The sequence below is a fragment of the Oncorhynchus nerka genome, linkage group LG25 (assembly GCF_034236695.1).
Source record: "Oncorhynchus nerka isolate Pitt River linkage group LG25, Oner_Uvic_2.0, whole genome shotgun sequence".
Taxonomy (NCBI): domain Eukaryota; kingdom Metazoa; phylum Chordata; class Actinopteri; order Salmoniformes; family Salmonidae; genus Oncorhynchus; species Oncorhynchus nerka.
The window spans coordinates 34,387,504-34,402,772 of NC_088420.1; the positions used below are offsets into that span (position 1 = coordinate 34,387,504).

Below are 15,269 nucleotides of genomic sequence, written 5' to 3' on the forward strand. Positions count from 1 at the left end.
TTCCATCAATGTAACAAATGAATTGGACAAAATGAGAAATGGGAGCAGCCGGTTGGAGCTTAGTACCTAGTATCATCACCTCACATCACCTCGGTTCCCTGTGAGAGGAGAGGCTAGGGGGTCTGACTGGATAATCAAGGATAATCAAAAGGCTTATTGTTGATCATATTTCTAACATTTTAAGAACAACTTAGAAATAATCTACCATTATTACTGAACTTAATGTAAATGGAAACTAATTATGACAAATGCATTATTGTCAAATGTCAAATGTCACTTTATGTAGCTAGGGAAAGGCGTTTGTGGGTAATAGATGCAAACACTAATGATTTAATTGAAATAAACTAATTCCTCTTTCCATCTCCTCTACAAAGACCTGGCAAGACTTGACAGTAAAAAACCCAGAAACATATGTTCTCTTGGCAATCCTAGCCACATCCTACTATAACACCTCTGTAATAACCACGTCTGTCAGCTCCAACGTCACTGAGCCATGTTACATGCTTTGTTCTGTAAATGTCAATACTGTCACTATCATCATCTCTTATCTCACAGGTGAATGAATTTAAACCTCGGTTTTTATTTGAATTGATGAAACTCATCAGAATTCCAGTAAAATGAAACTCTTTGGAAGTGAAACCTGAAACTGAAACAAAATATGTCACTGCAGTCTGCTTGCAATGTCCAATTCCAAAGAACTGTTTTTTCTTCCTGTGGGATATTATTTTGTGGTATATATTTTGGCAAGCTTAACAAAGTGTGATAAAACAGCCTTTATGATAAGAAAGTAAAGCTCAGTATGGCTCTTTGTATTCAAAGAGTTATTATAGCAGGTGAGGCTCTAAAATAGACATGTGAGATAAGGAAGAGGAAGGAACTGGTGTGTTTTTTAGCACGAAAACAATCTACGTGAACATTTAGTACATTTTCATCCGGTTTCCATTTCACTACAGATAAATAACCTTAAATCAGAGGCAAATAGAATTGACTGCACATTTGCCCTGGAAATGTACAGTAAAGATCCTAGGATCAAACACCACGTTCTTGATAAAAACATGTATATCTTTACTACTTTACTACAAGCTGTGTTTATAAATAGTAGGCCTACATTTCTACTTCTGAGGATAGTTGTATATGCATGATGTAGATCTTGATTCCTGAGTTCTGAATCCACGATTTGGCAGAGGTTGAAAAGCCATGGCACATAAGTTTTCCCAACAAAAGGTTATGGTCGATAATATCAACGGCTGCACTGAAATCTAACAGTACAGCTCCCACAATCTTCTTATGATCATTTTCTTTCAACCAATCATCAGTAATTTATGTCAGTGCAGTACTTGTTGAGTGCCCTTCTCTATAAGCATGCTGAAAGTCTGTTAATTGTTTACAGAGAAATAGCATTGTATTTGGTCAAACACAATTAACCAGTGAAGGCTGTTTTACCACTCTTGGGCAGGCTTCACTCCAGGCCTGAGGACAATTACTTTTTTTCTAGGCTCAGATTAAAGATATGACAGATAGGAGTGGCCATAGTGTCAGCTACCATCTTCAGTAACTTTCCATCTATTGTACACTGAACAAAAATATAAACACATCTCCACCGAGAAGTATTTCTGACTCGTTTCAGGCGTATGTCACACGTCACTACCTCACAGGAGAGGTAACTGAACATAAACTATTTACTATTTTTGACAGAAATGCCTTCTGGAACATGTGATCGTTAATGTGCCTTCATAACAAACGTGTATGCCATATGTAAATACCAATACAATTGTTAAATCATGAACCTAGTTGGTTTAGCAATGGACAAAGTTCGGAACCTTTCCGCTAGCCATGATTGGCTGAGATAATGGCTGGGCTGGACATGCCGAGAGATGAGTTCAGATTGGTTTGCCATGTAGCACACTTGTCTATAACATGAGCTGGTCAGTATGTGTAGGTAATCCTTTCTAATGCAGATTTTTTTGAAAGATATCACATAGTAGAACTGCAAAAGGGTTGCTCTCCACTTTCTGGACGACCGAATTTTGAAATCAGTGGAATCCATGGTGGAATTAGAGTATGATAGCTAAGGAGATGGAGAAAATTCTGGCGTTTGATGGCAAATATGCAGAGAGAGTCGAAAAGAGAACACACAGAAGGATATTAGATATTATACGTTATAATTTTGTCAGAAAGTGTTTTCATTTCAAGTTAAAGAGTACTGTTAGCTAGCTAACTAACGCTAGCTGGCTGGTTTGCTAGCTAACAGTACGTGTATGGTCTGTGTAGTAATATTATTCGTATCTCAGAGCCATTTGCATTGCTAGTTATAGCCTAATGTTAGCTAGCTAACAATGAACCTGGTTGGTTAGCTACTTGCAGATTCATGCAGGGTAGTAACATTATGATTATGGATCCTTGTTTAGCTAGCTAGCTACATGTCTAAAATAAGCAAGTAACCATTTCACTACACCCTCTGTATCCTGTGCATGTGACAAATAAACATAGATTTTATTTGATATAGTATGTGTTTACCAGAGACGGTAATGTGAAGAACATGACCTGCACCAAAGTCAAATTAGGATATAACGTTAGGCCAATGAGACATTCTCCAAGTTCGAAAATTCTCTGGTATATTGCCCTGCTTTTATTTCGTCACACTCACAACCCGAAGAGATTTTCTACAATTGGCTCACCATTAAATAATGATCTTGTTGTGAGTTTATTTTCCTGTAATAATGAAGACAAATGAGTTAAAGTGAAGATGTTGTCAGTTATATGATATGGTCATTATTTGAATTGGCTAGCCAGCTAAATTGACATTAGCTACCTAGCGAACAAGCTAGAAAAAATAAACATTGTTTAGAAAGTTATTTTTAGTTGCCTGGTTTACTAGATTGAAATATACTGAATTCCTTTTTAAATGGGGGGGGGGGGGTGTTGGTGTTAAAATACACTAGTTATTCTATTTTGGACAACCAGGCTGCTGATGTCATGCAGCCTTTAGATTTTGTGTTTCTACTGTTTCATAACGACAATGACAAGTTTGAAGTCAGGGGTGGCAGGGTAGCCTAGTGGTTAGAGCCTTGGACTAGTAACCGGAAGGTTGCAAGTTCAAACCCCCGAGCTGACAAATTTGTCATTCTGCCCCTGAACAGTATATGTTTATTTGTCACAGTACCCACTGTTCCTAGGCCGTCATTGTAAATAAGAATTTGTTCTTAACTGACTTGCCTAGTAAAATAAAGGTTAAAAAAATAAAATAAATTTAAAAAGTCGGACGACAATAGAATGTTCATGATGTCACTGCGATATCTGTCAATAGACATAGTATACACCAGACTTTGATTGTTTAGTAGATAGCCCCAGCATCTCTCTTGTGAGGCTAAGGCTTAAGAGGGTGTGAACAATGCCAAATGGGTGTAGACAAAGAAGAGCTCTCCAGTAGGCTTACCTCAAAAGTGAGGTTACAAATTTATCAGCTTTCAAAGCAAAAGAAGAATGACTTTCCCATTGTTCCTGAGGTAGCAATTATATAGGAAGAGAGACTACAGATTCTGTCAAACAATATTTTTTTTAAAGATTTGTAAAAATGGAGCACTTTAACAATCCACTGATGGTGCACAGTTTTTAAAAAAACAAAGAACTGGATTGGCCGTCTCCTTTTATAGAAAGTACATCCTCTTATCTATGTGACAGTTAGCAGATGTGCAGAAACAGGGCCTGGGAACTGAGTTGTAAATCTCCACCATTCTCTGTTCCTCCCTGCATTTCCCACATAGCTACAGTACCAGTCAAAAGTTTGGACACACCTACTCATTCCAGGGTTTTTCTTTATTTTTTACTATTTTCTACATTGTAGAATAATAGTGAAAACATCAACACTATGAAATAACACATACTGTATAGACTCAACCCAAAAAAAGTTTTTAAAATATTTTTGATTATATGAAGAAGCCACCCTTCGCCTTGATGACAGCTTGGCACACTCTTGGAATTTTCTCAACCAGTTCAATGAGGAATGCTTTTCCAACAGTTTTGAAGGAGTTCCCACATATGCTGAGCACTTGTTGGCTCCTTTTCCTTCACTCTGCGGTCCAACTCCTCCCAAAATTGGTCAATTGATACATTTTCAAGGAAACTCAGCAAAATAAGAAACATCCTCTCACTGTCAACTGTGTTTATTTTCAGCAAACTTAACATGTGTAAATATTTGTATGAACATAACAAGATTCAGCAACTGTGACATAAACAGAACAAGTTCCACAGACATGTGACTAACAGAAATGGAATAATGTGTCCATGAACAAAGGGGGCTAAAATCAAAAGTAATAGTCAGTATCCACCAGTGGCCACCAGCTGTACTGCAGTGCATCTCCTCCTCATGGTCTGCACCAGATTTGCCAGTTCTTGCTGTGAGATGTTACCCCTCTCTTCCATCAAGGCACCTGCAAGTTCCCGGACATTTCTCGGGTGAATGGCCTTAGCCCTCACCCTCTGATCCAACAGGTCCCAGACGTGCTCAATGGGATTGAGATCCGGGCTCTTCACTGGCCATGGCAGAACACTGACATTCCTGTCTTGCAGGAAATCACGCACCGAACGAGCAGTATGGCTGGTGGCATTGTCATGCTGGAGTGTCATGTCCAATCATACAGGTTACAGACACTTTTACCTCGTAACAGCCTGTACTATAACCTGTACATTCATGATATGCACAGCAGGCCTCACAGTGCCCGAGGTATAACACAGAGAGAGAAATCCCTGCCCCTGCCCCTCCTTTACATGGCTTCTGACTTCTGCAGCTTCTTTACATGCACTCCAACTTCTGCCTTTCATAGAGCTCTGTTTTTGTTGTTTTGAAGTAATGTGTATGTGGTTAGAGCAATAGCTAAAGACCTCCGTTTGTGGTAATTATAATCATACTGCTTCCTTGTTAGTTTCAGTTAGGATAAGTTACTCAAATGAAAATCGCTTAGAAAAAGCTATCACTGGATGGTCAGCCCAGGGAATTACAGGAAATGTTGGTTTATTTCAAGGCATGTTACAGCTGAGTCAACAGTCGATACAAAGCTGTCCAACATTATCTGTCCCTATACAGCACATATGTCAGAGTCAAGGCCCGCGGGCCACATCCGGCCCGCAAGAAGGTTTTTTACGGCCCCTGGGATGATCTTGATTTATTATTAGAACCGGCCCGCAGCAAGCCGGCAGCCCGCAGATCTTTTACACGCACCAATACTACATTTCCCACAATGCAAAGGTGACGCACCGAGCAGTAGGCTGCTTCATTTCAATATTTATTGGCACAGCAGTCGTCAGCATCACAGTAAAATTAACTTTCAGATACCCATCAAAAATGGCAAACGGAAGGTGGATACTGAGAACCGGGGGTTTCAAACAAGGTGGGAGTCGGAGTATATGTTCACGAAGGTAGCTGGAAAACCTGTGTGTCTTCTGTGTGGAGAAAGTGTGGCGGTACTGAAAGAGTATAATCTGAGACGACATTATGAAACGAAACACGCGGACAAAAACAAGAATATGGACATGGAACAAAGGCTACAAAAGGCAGAGGAATTAAAACGAGGCCTCAAATCTCGACAGGCTCTGTTCAAAAAAGCCAAATCACAAGGCCAGGCTGCTGTCAAGGCCAGTTTTATTTTGGCAGAAGAGATCGCTAAATCAGCCCGGCCATTTACGGAGGGGGATTTCATCAAAAACTGCATGATTAAAGTTTGTGACGAAGTTTGCCCAGAAAAAAGGCAACTCTTTTTAAATGTGAGTCTGAGCAGAAACACCATTGCCGAGAGAGTAGACCAGTTGTCCATCAATCTAAAAGAGCAGCTTGTGAAAAAGGGAAAAGATTTTATTGCATATTCCTTGGCTGTGGATGAGAGCACCGACATTTCTGACATTGCCCAGTTGTCAATTTTCATCCGCGGAGTGGACTCCAACCTAAGCGTGACAGAGGAGTTTTTGGCTTTACGTCCTATGCATGGCACAACTACGGGGCATGATTTGTATGAAGAGGTGTCAAGATGTGTAAATGAGATGGAGCTGCCTTGGGAAAAACTCGTGGGTTTGACAACCGACGGAGCACCTGCGATGTGTGGACACAGGAGCGGACTGGTGGCGAAGATACGGGAAAAGATGCAAGAGGAAAACGCGACAGGTGAGCTGACAGCTTATCATTGTATCATACACCAGGAAGCGTTGTGCGGTAAAGCCTTGAAAATGGAGCATGTAATGAGCATCATCACGCGCACAGTTAACTTTATCAGAGCCAAAGGTTTGAATCACCGCCAGTTCAAGGCATTTCTGACGGAGTTAGAAACGGAGCATGGTGATTTGCCTTATCACACAGAGGTGCGATGGCTAAGCCAGGGAAAGGTGCTTCAAAGATGTTTCGAGCTTCGTGAGGAGATTTGTCTGTTCTTGGACAGCAAAGGGAAAGACACAACACAACTCCGAGACGAAATGTTTCTGTGTGAAATGGCTTTTCTGTGTGACATTACGAGTCATCTGAATGCAATAAACTTGCAGCTGCAGGGTCGGGATCGTGTCATCTCTGATATGTACAGTACAGTGAAGGCATTTAAAACCAAACTGACTCTGTGGGAGACGCAGATGCGGAAAGAAAATTTGAGCCACTTTCCCAGCTGCCAGACCATGAAAGAGAAGCTCTCTACCAGTGCGTTCCCGAGCACACAGTTGGCTGATAAAATAGGTATGCTTGCCGCTGACTTTCGACGCCGATTTGCTGACTTTGAAGCACAAAAAAGCAGGTTGGAACTGCTCGGTAACCCATTTGCTGTTGACGTGGAAAGCTCACCACCAAACCTCCAAATGGAGTTGATTGACCTCCAATGCAATGATGCACTGAGGGCAAAATATGCGGCAGTGGGTGCTGCGGAGTTCGCCCGTTTCTCTCCCGGCACAATGCCCCAGCTGCGCATCCAGGCTGCTCAAACGTTGTCTATGTTTGGCAGCACATACCTGTGTGAACAACTGTTTTCTTTGATGAACCTGAACAAAACATCACACAGAAGTCGACTTACTGCTGAACACCTCCACTCAATTCTGAGGATTTCTTCAGCTCAGAGCCTTACCCCGAACATTGATGAACTTGTGGAAAAGATGGGACACCACCAAGTATCACCCTCAACCTCAAACAAGTGAACATTACTGTGCAATCACATATTTAGAGTTTTTACTCAGTTCAAGTTTAAAAGTTAAAATTTAATATTTGTTTTCACTGCATGTTACTTCTCCTTAAACAAAGTGTTGTTTTTGATTAATAGATTTTTGCACTTTATTTTTTTGTATTTCAATCCAATTATATTTTAAAAATATTTCAGTTGAGTGGATGATAGAAAATTGCTATTATTGTTTTTTCTTTGAAGTAAATTTAGCCCACTTTTGCTAAAATAGAAAATATAGTCTACTGATGGTGCCTTGAATACCGGTTTCTTTCATTTAATGTTCATGTTATGGGGATATTTATATAAAGGAAATTTGTCTTTTGTGTCTGTTGAAAATTAAAGATTACTGACAGAGCCATAAGAAAATATTGCTTTATTTATCTGATCATATTGTAATATATTTGTTAGGTTTTCAGTAGGTTCAATTAGGTTCACTAGACTATATGCGTCATTTAAAAATTTTTCAATGAACATTCGAACAGTCCGGCCCTCGTCTTGTAGCTGATTTTTTTATTTGGCCCTCCGTCCATTTGACTTTGACACCCCTGCTATACAGGATCCAGAGACAAAGCCAGCCCACACGAGTATTGTTCAACATTTTGTTTGGAGGGGGGATTGGATGTCTGTGTCAGATAGAAACTTTCCCATAAAAAAGCCCATGTTTTAAAAGGGTACAAGGACACACACACCCATTGCTATGTCACGTTCATCGTAAGGAGGAGACCAAAGCACAGCATGATACGAATACATACTCTTTAATAAACGAAGAAGCACGACGCTATAATAAACCGAGTACTGACACAGGCAAAAACACATTGACAATAACCCACAGATAAACCAAGGAATATGGCTACCTAAATATGGTTCCCAATAAGAGACAACGATTAACAGCTGCCTCTGATTGAGAACCAATCTAAGCAACCATAGACATATAAACACCTAGACTAGAAAAACCACTAGACATACAAAAAAAACAGACAATACAAAAAACTAAACAAACCACCCCTTGTCACACCCTGACCTAACCAAATAAAGAAAGAAAACAAAGATAACTAAGGTCAGGGCGTGACATGCTATCTGGACAATTACAAGGGTGGGGTTTGCAGGTTTTTATGGCAAGCTTCAATCTGCAATGTAAATGATGATTCATGAGTCCTTTTTTCTTCTTCTGTGGGAACTAAAAGCTCTATCCAAGCCTTAACATCAGGTTGATTATTTACCCTGTGAATCTGCCTTTAGTCCTGTTATGCACCTGGAGCAGGGCATCACTATGATATTTTCTGTTGCTTTAATATACATTTTTAGACAGATCTGTTACTTAATTCTCCCAAAATTATTTTGTCACCTATTTCCCAGGCTCTGAAAAAAACAAGCTTAATGCTTACCTACTGTAGCAGCTACAGTGTCTTCCGAAAGTATTTAAAACCCTCAACGTTTTGCACATTTTGTTGTTTTACAGCCTGAATTTAAAATGGATTAAATTTAGATTTTTTTTTGTTACTGGCCTACACACACAAAACCCCATAATGTCAAAGTGGGATATTGTTTTTCTAAATTTGTACAAATTAATAAAACATGTAAAGCTGATTCAACCCCTTTGTTATGACAAGCCTAAATAAATTCAGGCGTAAAACAAGTCACATAACAAGTTGCATGGACTCACTCAATTTGCAATAATAGTGCTTAACATGATTTTTGAATGACTTCCTCATCTCTTTACCCCATACATACAATTAACTGTAAGCTCTCTGAGTTGTGCAATGAATTTCAAACACAGATTCAACCACAAAGACCAGGGAGGTTTTCCAATGCCTCTCAAAGAAAGGCACCTATTGGTAGATTGGATTTTTTTTAAATTAAGCGGACAATGCATTTCTCTTTGAGCGTGGTGAAGTTAGTAATTACACTTTTGATGGTGTATCAGTACACCCAGTCAATACAAAGATAAAGGCTTCCTTCCTAACTCTGTTGACAGAGAGGAAGGAAACTGCTCAGGATTTCACCATGAGGCCAATGGTGACTTTAAAACAGTTACAGAGTTTACAGAGTTTAATGGCTGTGATAGAAAACTGAGGATGCATCAACAACATTGTAGTTACTCCACAATACTAACCTAATTGACACAGTGAAAAGAAGGAAGCCTGTACAGAATACAAATATTTAAAAACATGCATCCTGTTTGCAACAAGGTACTAAAGTAATACTGCAAATATGTGGCAAAGCAATTCACTTTTTGTCCTGAATACAAAGTTTTATGTTAGGGGCAAATCCAATACAACACATTACTGAGTACCACCCTCCATATTTTCAAGCATAATGTTGGCTGCATCATGTTATGAGTGTGCTTGTAATTGTTAAGGACTGTGGAGCTTTTCTGGATAAAAATGAACTGGAATGGAGCAAAGCGCAGGCAAAATACTACAAGAAAACCTGGTTCAGTCTGCTTTTCACCAGACACTGGGAGATTAATTCACCTTTCAGTAGGAAAATAACAGAAAACACAAGGACAAATCTATACTGGAGTTGCTTACCAAGAAGACAGTGAATGTTCCTGAGCGGCAGAGTTACAGTTTTGATTAAAATCTACTTGAAAATCTTTGGCAAGACCTGAAAATGGATGTCTAGCAATGATCAACAACCAATTTGACAGAGCTTGAATAATTTTGAAAAGAATAACGGGCAAATGTTGCACAATCCAGCTGCCAAAGGTGTTTCTGCAAAGTATTTACTCAGGGTGTGAATACTTATCCAAATGTAATATTTCTGTATTTAACTTTCAATAAATGTGAAACAAATTCTAAAAACACGTTTTCACTTTGTCATTATGGGGTATTTTGTGAGGTGAGAATTTAAGAAAAAATCCATTTGGAATTCAGCCTGTAACACAACAAAATGTGGAATAAGTCAAGGGGTATGAATACTTTCTGAAGGCACTGTATATCTAAGGTGACAGTTGATGCTTTTAAGGCCTGTGTCCAGAAAGTGACTACACTTCCTGATTTGGCCTTGTGTTTTTAGCTCGCTTATTAAAAAATGCTCTCAGCCATGCATGGAGCTGAACGAGAGTTGTCACTATATAAGACGCCCACAAAGTCAAAGGGCAGGTCTGTATCACAGTTTTCAGTAGTTACCACAGCCACAAAGTCAAATAGACTGCAATCACTGCAGCTGGCGGAAGAGGACTAACTCAACATTTGTTTACCTTAGTGATGCATGGATGTTCCAAACTCAGTTTTGGATGAGACTCACTTTATGACCAAAATGATCCTATTTCCACATTGTAGTTAATTTTGACACTAGAGTAAATATTTCTGACTCATATTAATGCCATATGGTCCGTTTTCAACGAGATTGGTTGCTTTTTAAAGGCAGTCGCTCTTTAAAGCTACATTATGTTACTTTTTGGGAGACCCGACCAAATTCACATTTTGTGTCATTGTCATTGAAAGCAAGTCTAAGAAGAAGTAGATATGTTCTGTGTGCACTATTTCTATGCTTCCCGTTCTTAGTTTCGTTTTTGTACACCAGCTTTAAAACAGCAGAAAATACTATATTTTTTATTTATGAAAAATATATTTCACAGTGGTTTAGATGGTACAATCATTCTTTGCACTATACAGTACTAGTTTCTTTTGTCACAAACTGAAATTTGGCGAACTTTTCTAATTTCTGCGATTTCTGCATAGAACATCTTTAAGTGTTTCCCTTAAAACTTCTTAGGGCTGCAATCCCGTTAACGGGCTCGATATGACAACAGCCAGTGAAAGTGCAGGGCGCCAAATACAAAACAACAGAAATCCTCAAACATACATGTATCTTATACCGTTTTAAAGGTAATCTTGTTGTTAATCCCACCACAGTGTCCGATTTCAAATAGGCTTTACTGCGAAAGCACCACAAACGATTATGTTAGGTCACCTTGTGTATGACGCTACAAGCTTGGCACACCTGTATTTGGGGAGTTTCTCCCATTCTTCTCTGCAGATCATCTCAACCTCTGTTAGGTTGGATGGGGAGCGTCGCTACACAGCTATTCTCAGGACTCTCCAGAGATCGGGTTCAAGTCTGGGCTCTGTTTAGGCCACTCAAGGACATTCAGGGCATTGTCCCGAAGCCACGCTTGTGTAGTCCTGTTGGAAGGTGAACCATCGCCCTAGTCTGAGGTCCTGAGTGCTCTGGAGCAGGTTTTCATCAAGGATTTCTCATATTTTCCTTGATCCTGACTAGTCTCCCAGTCCCTGCCATGGAAAAACATCCCCACAGCATGATGCTGCCATCACCATGCTTCACCGTTGGGATGATGCCAGGTTTCCTGCAGACGTGATGCTTGGCATTCAGGCAAAAGAGTTCAATCTAGGTTTCATCAGACCAGAGAATCTTGTTTCTCATGGTCTGAGAGTCGTTTAGGTGCCTTTTGGCAAACTCCAAGCGGGCTGTCTTGTGCCTTTTACTGAGGATTACCCATTGGGAACTTGGTCACCTCCCCGACCAAGGCCCTTCTCCCCCGATTGCTCAGTTTGGCAGCTAGCTCTAGGAAGAGTCTTGTTGGTTCCAAACTTCTTTCATTTAAGAATGATGGAGACTACTGTGTTCTTGCGCCAAGATAGGATATTGCTGCAGACATTTTTTGGTACCCTTCCCCAGAACTGTGCCTCGGCACAATCGTGTCTCGGCGCTCTATGGAAAATTCCTTCGACCGCATGGCTTGGTTTTTGCTATGATATGCACTGTAAACTGTGGGACCTTATATAGACAGGTGTGTGCCTTTCCAAATCATGTCCAATCAATTTAATTTACTACAGGTGGACTCCAATCAAATTGTAGAAACATCTCAAGGATGATCAATGGAAACAGGATGCACCTGAGCTCAATTTCGATTCTCATCGCATAGGATCTGAATACTTCTGTAAATAAGGTATTTCTGTTTTTTATTTGTAATAAATTTGCAAAAAATTCTAAGGGTGGGGATTCAATAGTTGAACTTTCAGGAGTATGTTGAATGCCGGACTGAATCCTCACCTTTCGAAATTTCTGCAAATGTATTACAAATAAAAAACAGAAATACCTTATTTACAGGGTGCAATTTTGAAATTGGGGAGTGCATTAACAGTTTCCTTCTTGTCATGTCAGTCACTGCAGACCTTAGTGCGTTATTTATAACTTGTCAGAAATGTCTGGATCAACTCGCCCATGTCAGCTAGCGTTTCGTTATCCAAAGAAATGTACTCCTATGAGTATACAATCTCCGTATGGATGGACCCAGCGGGAATCGAACCCACGATCACCCATGATCATGAGAGACATTAGCATAGGAAGCAGAAAAAGCGTATGGGGTTGCTAAACACTCAACATCATTCCAGGTTTTCCTGCTGCTTGAATACCTAGACGGCAGAGGGCTGTGGTGGTGCACATCGTAATGGCATGTGCTCCAGACCAGTGTAACTTAAGATCAAAGTGCTTGTGCCCTGGAAAATTACAGCGTTCACAGAGTCGTGTTATCCCAGAATACATTAATAATAAAAAGGGGGCAGCATCTCAATTAAAAGATGGGTGGTATTTTCTGATTAACTCATAGATTTCCAATAAATAGGGTTTGTACAAGATAAGTGGATATGCGTTTTCAGAATTGGTCATTAGCACTGCCCAGCAAGGTTCCTGGCTATCCACTGATATTCTAATCCATGGAAAGGTCAGTAAGAAACTACAGGCTTAGGGGAAAAAAAAGAAACTGAGTCTGTCACATTAGCACATGATGGTCATGTTTACACCTTCCCCTGCTGACAAAGAGGTTCACTAAAAATAGATTGTCAACCATGTTTCTGAATGAGGATGGATAGTAAGAGGAACCTAGAGTGATTATTGCCAGTATGCAAAAAAAATGTATAGGTCTACAAGATATTGTGTACGATGTGGTATGAACTCTGGTAAAAGGATGACATGGGCCTTTCAATATTCAGTTGCCATATGAAATGCATTATTGCTTGCATCAGATGTACTCCAAGACTGTCCTTTTATATAAAAAATAATAATGAGGAAACAGATATTTTTAAATGGTTTAATAAAATCTCTACTCACTAAATAAAATATAAATAAATACATTTCAAGTCAATAATTAATAGAAATTATTTAACTTATAAAGTGATAATGCTTGTTAGTGGAAGTTCAACATCCCCCAGAATATAGTCTCTTTTCATAGTGGACATTTTATTGACAACTTTAAATCTCAGGGAGTGTTGGCCGAGATCTGAGATGGCATCAAAGAAAAAGTCCTCATTGAATATGGGGTTATGACACTTCCTGATGACTGTGCTACGCTGCTTTTGGACCTTTCCAGGCACCAGGGAGAGGCTGAAACTGCAGTTTATACTCTTGGGGTCCACCGAACGAGTATATAGCCCCTCAGCACTGATGAGCCGCACCCGCAGCCTCTGGTTATCAGGACAGTATTCTGCAGAGAGACGCAGGAGGCCATCCTTCCCTATTGGGATCAAGCTCTCCCTCATCACCCTTTCCTTGTGCAGAACCAAGTCTGTGGGGAAGATGGTAGGAGGAGCCAGACCGAAGCTTGGTGGAAGGCCCTCTACCAGCCCCTCTGACGCCCTCCTTATGACATTGGGGCTATTGTCCGTGGAGCTGCCCTCGTCTGTCGACAGGGAGTTGTTTCTGGACACCACAGTCTTCCTGATGTTTCTGGAGAGAAGCCTTTCATGACTCAGTGTTTTGAAGAGGGAAGACTTGGGTGGGGACCTGCTCAGCATTGGGGAGCTGAAAGGGGATGACTCAGCTGACGAGGTGGTGTCGCTGTCCACTGTGCCCTGTCTGTTGAGGGTATAACCTCTGGGGGACAGTCTGGAGGTCAGGGTGTGGAGATTGAAGGAGGAAGGGGAGGATGACAGGACGGTGTTGGACCTGCTCCTGGGGAGCAGCAGCGGTGTGCCACAGGACCCAGGGTCATTGTGGAACAGGGACTCCTTCCTCCTGGTGTGGGGGCTCTCCAGCAGGGTACAGAAGCCGTAGCAGGTCTGGGCTTTGGCCATGTGGGGCAGGGAGAGGGCTGCCTGGCTCTGAGGGTCTGCGTTGGTGGTCTCCTCATCATTACAGTCATAGGGGCTCTCGTCCACACTCTCCACCTGGATGATGTGTGGGTTGATGAGCTCTCGTACTGGGGCCTCCCTCTTAGGGATCCCCCTCTCCCGCTCAAACAGTGACACTCTGATGGTGGGGGCCTGGCGGCTCTGCTCTTTACCTTTTGCCTCCTGTAAGGGAGGGATCTTAGGAGGGATGCAGAACTCTGGTATAGTGTCTGGGGTGATGACGTTAGCACACAGGGAAAGTCTCTTGTGTTTGTTAACTTTCTCTCCAAACATGTCTCCAATCCTGAAGCTGTATTCTGTTGAGGGGAGATGCAGGTTGGGTCTCTCCGCGGACACACGGATCTTCTCCACCACCCACATTAGTTCTGTGACAGGGCTTGGAAACTGCAAAAGGAAAAGGAAATCCTCATTCGATAACAGAAATGGACCCAAATCACAGGCAATCAAAAATGATATATAAAAAAACAAGTTAAATACTTTTTATAAACACAAATTCAACTTTATATTGAAAGCATTGAGAAAAGGTCAATATTGAAAAAAAAAAGCTTACCTTTTGTGAATGAGATGTGAGCAAATCCAACACTGTGTCCTTACAGACAGGCTTGTGACATAGATAATAGATAATTATTGTAATAGTAAAGTTTTTATAAGCAATATCTGAGGCTCTCTATAAGTAGCAGGCTCAGGCTCTCTCTTGTTAAGACCAGCTCCTCTGTAAGCGACTGACAGAGAGATGCAGGCTGTTTAAATATGGCCGGGTGATGGGGAGGAGACCCGGATGACTTCCATACACCCTTCAGTGCTCGGACAAGAACCTCCCTCTCTCTTTGCTCACCTGTTCCCATGGAGACACCCAAGCCACAACAGCAGGGGGAAAGGCCAGCATGATAAGACAACTGAACTACTTTCAAATTGAACACATGTATTTGACCAAAGGAATACATGTTAATTGTTTGTTTGATTTCCATTTATGCAGATGAGCAAGGAAATG

The 15,269-nt window shown here is 40.9% G+C and overlaps 1 protein-coding gene across 1 annotated transcript; it reads right to left on the reverse strand.

Annotated features, from left to right (window-relative positions):
• Positions 1 to 13,242: 13,242 nt before the first annotated feature.
• On the reverse strand, positions 13,243 to 14,981 carry LOC115108914 (C2 calcium-dependent domain-containing protein 4C-like). Its single transcript, XM_029633472.2, has 2 exons — positions 14,829 to 14,981; positions 13,243 to 14,662 (listed from the first exon to the last, which is right to left on the reverse strand). The coding sequence occupies exon 2, from the start codon at positions 14,636 to 14,638 to the stop codon at positions 13,316 to 13,318; it is 1,323 nt and encodes a 440-aa protein (XP_029489332.2). The 5' UTR covers positions 14,639 to 14,662; positions 14,829 to 14,981; the 3' UTR covers positions 13,243 to 13,315.
• Between the last annotated feature and the right edge of the window lie 288 nt (positions 14,982 to 15,269).

What these genes read in the sequence shown, in the direction of transcription:
- LOC115108914 (XM_029633472.2), bottom strand. Translation starts at nt 14,638, where the DNA reads ATGTGGGTGGTGGAGAAGATCCGTGTGTCCGCGGAGAGACCCAACCTG.